The 6898-nt window shown below is 36.4% G+C and overlaps 1 protein-coding gene across 1 annotated transcript; it reads left to right on the top strand.

Moving 5' to 3' along the window:
- Positions 1-303: 303 nt before the first annotated feature.
- Positions 304-804, top strand: LOC135226205 (uncharacterized). Its single transcript, XM_064265647.1, has one exon. The coding sequence runs from the start codon at positions 304-306 to the stop codon at positions 802-804; it is 501 nt and encodes a 166-aa protein (XP_064121717.1).
- Positions 805-6898: the final 6094 nt, after the last annotated feature.

Below are 6898 nucleotides of genomic sequence, written 5' to 3'. Positions count from 1 at the left end.
ACATGGTGCAGAGGAAAGGTACAGAGAAGAGGCAAGAGAGGCATGGCTTTTGGAAGGGGGGCAGAGTAGTTGAATGATAGACTAGGAACAAGAGGTGAAAAGGATATCAATAAGATGTTGAACTTGAGGAAAAGGCAGAGACAGGATGTGGGTAAATTGGGTGTCATCAAGGAGACTGATGGAAATATATTGTATAGGGGTGAAGACATTAAGAAGACATAGCAAGAGTATTTTGAACAACTGTTAAATACTGAAAATGAGAGAGAGAGGAGATGGGGAAGCACGAGGGTGGAGGGATAAGTGATGGAGATACAGGATACAGAAGTGAAGAGAGCATTAAGGAAAATGAAGAATGGTAAATCACCAGTTCCATCGGAGTTCCAAATTGAAATTATCAAATTACTAGGTACAGAGGGGGAGAAATGGATGCTGGATTTATTAAAAACTATATGTGAAGAAGGAGAAATGCCAATGGACTGGGATGAGAGTCTAATGGTATATAAATACAAGCAGAAGGGAGATGTCATGGGTTGTGGTAATTACAGGGGAATTAAACTAACAGAGCATAGATTGAAAGTTTTAGAGAGAATACTGGATGAGAGATTAAGAGAGATTGTAAAGATTTGGAAACAGCAGCATGGATTCATGAGAGGAAGAGGGACAGTGGAAGCCATCTTCATAGTAAGACAGCTACAGGAAAAGAGGCTAACGGGAAACCAGGAGCTCATTTGTGGAATTATAGACCTAGAGAAAGCATACAATAGAATGAAAGTTGAAAAAGAAACCCACAAAATCACTGTGTAACTTGTTTACTTCTAAGTATTTACATTTAATTTTACTCCACACTCGAGTATTTTCAGGCCCTATCTGTGGCCCATTTTCAAGAGATGTCAGGCTGGGTCAAGGCCCAGCAGTCTTCTGGAACTTCTTCTCGTAGAGCTGTCATTTAAGTGATGAATGTTCTGGTTTCCTTGAGAGTTGCTAATCCCCTCTTGTCGCTCTGATATCCTGAGCTGATGGTCAATGGGATTAACCCTTGTGGTAAGGGAGTGGTCACCAAAAGTCTGTTGGGCAGAAAACCTAATAGAATCCCAAGAGAAGTGATGTTTTGGTGTTTTATATATCGAGATGATATATAAAAGAACAAGCACAAACGTAATAACAGTAGTTGGGAAAACAGAAAGCTTTGAAGTTAGTGTTGGATTATACCAGGGGTCAGCATTAAAACCATTTTTGTTTGTACACCAATGATCTGGTGATTACTACTGAAAATGAAGAGGACCTACAAAGAAGGGTTGAAGAGTGGCAGGAGTCTTTAGAAAGGGGTGGCTTGAAGGTGAATGTGGATAAAACACAGGTTTTGCTGAGCAGTAGGGAAGATAGAGACAGAATAGTAATACAAGAATGAAGAGGCTTGATTACAAAACAGGCAGAAAAGTTTAACTACTTAGGATTTACTTTAAACCAAGAGGGAGGATGTGAGGCTGAAGTTGACAGTAGGATAAAAGCTGCATGAGGGAAGCAGAGAGAGGTAGCTGGAGTAGTATGTGGTAAGAAAATGCCAATCAAGCTAAAAGTCAAAACCTATAACACAGTGATAAGACCAGTGTTAATGTATGGAGCGGAAACATGGGTTCCAAGAAGAAAAGAGGAAGTAAAGCTAGAGAGAAGAAATGAGAAGCTGAGGTGGATTATGGGAATATCGCTACTTTAGAGATTAGAAAATGATGAAATAAGAAGGGCAGGCTCAGTAAAGATTACAGAGGTGATAGTAGAATCAAAATTGAGATGGTATGGGCATGTGTTGAGAAAGGATGACGAGGAGAGAGTGAAGAGGAACCTGTTAAAAGAAGAAGATCGAGAGGGAAGATAAAGTGAAGGAAGATAGAAAGAGAAGAGGTTTGGTGAAGGATGATGCCTTTGATAGAAGGCAGTGGAGAAGGCGCATCAGGGAACTGACCCCTTAATGTAGGGAAAATACTGGGAAAGAAGAGTTATAACTGCACAGTTGGACTGTGCAGTTATAACTGAACGTTAGTGTAGACAACCTGCTCAGTTTCTCTGGCCTGCGCAGGCAGCCTGAGTAAATAGCTCATCTCAATCCATGAGCCTCAGGCCAAATGGTTGTGCATGCGCATTGCAATGTTAATGTAGTGAATGCAAATCATGCAACTTTTTTGGCTCATTTCGCTGTCCGTCCGCGAACAGATAATATGTACTAATTAAGAATACTGAATTGGCTTTTATCAAATTGAAAAGTGCTTAATATACCTAAAATGGATGATATATTGGATTTACTTGTTTTTAATAACTGATACGGATGTCAGAATAATATATAATCATAATTTGTCCACAGAAAAAAACAACGAGTATAATGAAGGCTGAAAGTGGCAGTTCCTGAATGTCTTGTAGATTTAATTGAAACCTTCTATATGAATGAGACTTTGCTTTGGATGGTAAAATCAAAATGCTATCGTAACAGATAACGCCTATGCATGTTTATTCGTGGTTATAAATGCAAGTCAGTTTTTCAATGAAAATAAGTATTTACTACGAAAAATAATGTAAAACAAGAATAGGCCTACATTTTTCTATTCATGATTATGCATCATGTATGTATTTCATTTTTAAAATGAGAACAAAATAATATTCTACTTTCTGATGAAGCAAAATCAAACAATATTGCACTATGTATGTTTATTCATTGCTTACATCCCACGTAAGTTCGTTTTGAAATTAAATTAGTCTAATCAACAAACTAATGAAACACAGGAAGACAGTGGTAAACTGTCGATTTTCATTCATTGTAACATGTCATAAGAAAGTCAATCTTAAAAATTAAAACAAATCAGCATTAACCGATTTTAATGAAAAACAAAAAAAATATTAGGCCTAGCTGTGTCAATTTTGAAATGAAAGCAAACGATTACAAACTTGATTATCTTTCCATGGAACTCTTCGTTTATTCATAATATATCTAATAAACATTACGACGTCAGCAAGCCCATTGCAGCCAAAAACTGTGTGTTGACGCACTGGCTTCTAAGGAGGACCGAGGAAAAGGACTGTATTGTTAGTGGAGAAGATTTTCCGGCACTGGCCGACTGTGCAATTATAACAGTTCATGCATAATTGAACATTAGTGGCGGACTTTAAAGCCTCATTCAAGAGAGTATGGATCCCTGTCATACCTCCCAGTGAATAAAAGGAACACAGGTGTCATAATACAATTTCTAATGAATAAGAGCACAACTCGTTTCAGAGATACAAACCAGTGTTTAATTAAAAATAAATGATATTTACATATTTCAACGCCAAAAAAGGTCTCCAGTTCGTTTTATACGCATAAAAGCAGAACTTGTAATACAATGAATTAATCCTGTCACATTCATAATAGTATTTCATCAGGCAACAGCCAACCCACATTTTTTTCGTGTTCGGTTACTAGTAAAGTTTGTCCTAAAACATGTGATGTAAAACCTCATACATAATGATAAAGATTAATATCACGACGACTTCTAACAAATAGAATATATTATGATTAATCACCATAGAATTCATATACAGATATGTATATATATATATATATATATATATATATATATATATATATATATATATATATATATATATATAGTAAATTTTTTATTTTTTATTTTTATCACATTACCTTCATTCATAAACATGCATACAGCTACAAATGTCCTTTAATATCCAATTCGCTCTACCTCTAAATTAATATATTTTCATATATGTTAACCGAAGGGGAACTTTTTAGTTGATAATAATTTCGTCCTGCCGTGGATTCGAACTAGTGGACAGAGGATCAATGAGGACGTCAATGATTGTTATCAACTTGACAAGCAACTTGTTAGCCGAGTCGATAACATCACCGAAGTCCTGATTTCTCCTCTGTCCGCTGGTTCGAATCCACGACAGGACGAAATTATTATCAACTAAAATATTCCCCTTCGGTTTACATACATGAAAATATATCAGTTCTGAGGTAGAGTGAATTGAATATTAAAGGACATTGGTTGCTTGATTCATATACATATATATATATATATAATATATATATATATATATATATATATATATATATATATATATATATATATATATATATATAAATATATATATATGCATGCTGACCAACACAGCACTGCCCGGGAATACTTTGAATGATAGTCTACTTGCAAGAGAGGGGAAAGGGAAATGGGATGTGGGGTAGGGGGAGAGGAGGGGAGAGGAGAGAAGAGGATAGGAAAGGGGGAGGGAGAAGAAGGCGTAGGGAAGGGAGAAGGGAGGGGAGGAGTTTGTGTTGATGTCCAACTGAGAGTCCTACTTTTTTCATGCGAAAGTTCACCCTTCAAACATACATTGGTGAACAGACAGGTATTACTGTGCAATCTGTCTCATTTATCCAGGTATTACTGTGATGAGTGTCCCTTTTATCCAAATATTACTATGGTGACTGTCCTTTTCATCCAGATATTACTGTGGTGACTGTCCCTTCTATCCAGGTATTGCTATGATAAGTGTCCCTCTTGTCCAGAAATTTTAGTGGTGACTGTCCCTCTTATCTAAGTATTATTGAGCTTTCTGTCCTTTTTATACAGGTATTATTGTGGTAACTGTCCCTTTGAACCAAGTATTACTGTTATTGTTGGGTGGTGACTGAAAAGCATTTCCAACAATACATATCTGTGGTCTTCAGGGCATGAAATGAAGTATGATAAACCAGTAGAATTTATTTACCCCATAAGATACTAAGGGAAAGGGGTTAGTGGGAAGAGCAACGGCAAGGACAAGGGTAAGGGTAAGGGCAAAAGAAAGGGAAAGGGGGTAGGGTTTGAAACCTACTCAGTTATCTAAGTTGGGTCAGTTGATGTCCACGTGCCAAGTTTTGTCTAGATCGGTCACAGAAAATATAAAACAAACACTTTTATATATAAGGATATATATATATATATATATATTATATATATATATATATATATATATATATATATATATATGTGTGTGTGTGTGTGTGTGTGTGTGTGTGTGTGTAAGGCCTAGGGTTATAATTGATGATATATTGCCAATATGTTCGCTGTGACCATATTGGAATGCCGAAGCAACGACCCGAGAAAAACTGCTTATCAATGTTTCTGTGGGTGGCGTGATATGAAAACTGCATAGAAAAGACAAGTCAATGTAGCACAGTTTATGGGTCTTTCAAAGTGCCTTTGGGAAACTGGTTGCAGCAGTAATGTGAGGCGTTGTTGAAATGTGCATTCGTATGTGCGTATGCACCTCTTCCTTTTAAAATGTATGATACCCAAGTCTATGGTGGATTTGCATAGAGGCGTCTTTGAGAGAAAGGGAAGATGCCGAGGGTGCTCTCCGAAAGTGTATTTATGATAATGCTTGAAATATTCCGGCTGCTTGGGTGAGTCTTATACTGTTTTAGCCAAAGAGCGGCTTGTTGTCTGTTTAACATTTTATGGGAATATTCAATCTTTGACTTTGTTGTTAAACTTATGTGTGTACTTACGAGGTGTTCTCATGTCTTTGAAAGACGGTTCTAGCGGAACTATGGGGGGGACCGAGAGGGAGTCCCGATGGATAATAGACATTTGGTGTGACTAATTACTGTTTAGACATTTTGTTGGGGTTTTAATTGAATTAAGTTAGTCTGTGAGACCTAATTGATTACTGTCTTTTATTGTTAATAAATGTATTTTTTATAATGCAACTCTCTCATTTTGATTACCTATTAGAGTGGAGAGAGAGAGGAGAGAGAGAGAGAGAGAGAGAGAGAGAGAGAGAGAGAGAGGTCGCTTGGCGAGAGAGAGAGAGAAAGATTATGTATGCCTGACGCTCGGAGTTACACGTTTACCAAATGAATAATGAGGATCATATCCTCATTCATATATATATATATATATATATATATATATATATATAGATATATATATATATATATATATATCTTCCATTTTCAAAATCGTTCTTCAAGAATATAAAGCGTAAATCAATTACTGAGTGTAACTCAGGGCGGATTAGCAATATTCTGGCTGGGTTATCTCTTACACTTGCCATCCATAAAAGTTGGCTTCTCCATAAAAGTAAACATACAACAGTTCCTATTGCTATTTTGTAAGGGTCACTACCAGGGGTTCTCTCATATTGTTTTCATTTCAGGATATTTCTCTTATATTCTTCATTACACATTTTTAAATTGTCTTCCCTTTCATTTTCATGCCGTTATGAGTCCATAACTTAGTGAATACTTTCTCGGTATTATAGTATGTGCCATATTTCACAGTAAAAGTCATCATTTATTTTATATGACTAATCTTAAATCCATATATTTTCTCTTTTTTTACATGTGACATACATGGTTGATGTTATTTTACCCTTTTCGTATGCATATATGAAATTCAAGTTAGCAAACTCAGAAATTCTAATGGGGAAACTAATTTGTTTTAGGCGAGTGGTAGTTTCTGAATTTTACGAATTCTATTTCATTGAATGCGAAATGTGCGGGTTTCAGAAGACGCTCTTTCAATTGGGGTGGGGAGGAAGGGGGAGCGCCGCATCAAAAACGCCTATCATGTTTGTATTATTTGCAGCGTGTTATCTCTCTCTCTCTCTCTCTCTCTCTCTCTCTCTCTCAATGCGGGATGGCCTTTGTTAGGCTGTAGGGTCATTCAGCCCAAAATATAGCAATGATTACAATACGATTTAGCAAGTTCAATTTTTTTTTTTTTTTTTTTTTTTTGTGTGCTGGTAATGGCCAGATTTCCATTAAATTTTCATGAACTACACATAAGAGTGCTTTTGCAAGGCAATATCTCTTGCGAGGTGAGGATACAGTACTGCTGCTGAAGGAACTTGCAATTCAAAT

This window comes from Macrobrachium nipponense, chromosome 14 (assembly GCF_015104395.2).
Source record: "Macrobrachium nipponense isolate FS-2020 chromosome 14, ASM1510439v2, whole genome shotgun sequence".
NCBI classification, from domain to species: Eukaryota; Metazoa; Arthropoda; class Malacostraca; order Decapoda; family Palaemonidae; genus Macrobrachium; species Macrobrachium nipponense.
Note: the sequence above shows the minus strand (reverse complement) of the source record. Positions and strands in the feature narration are given on the sequence as shown.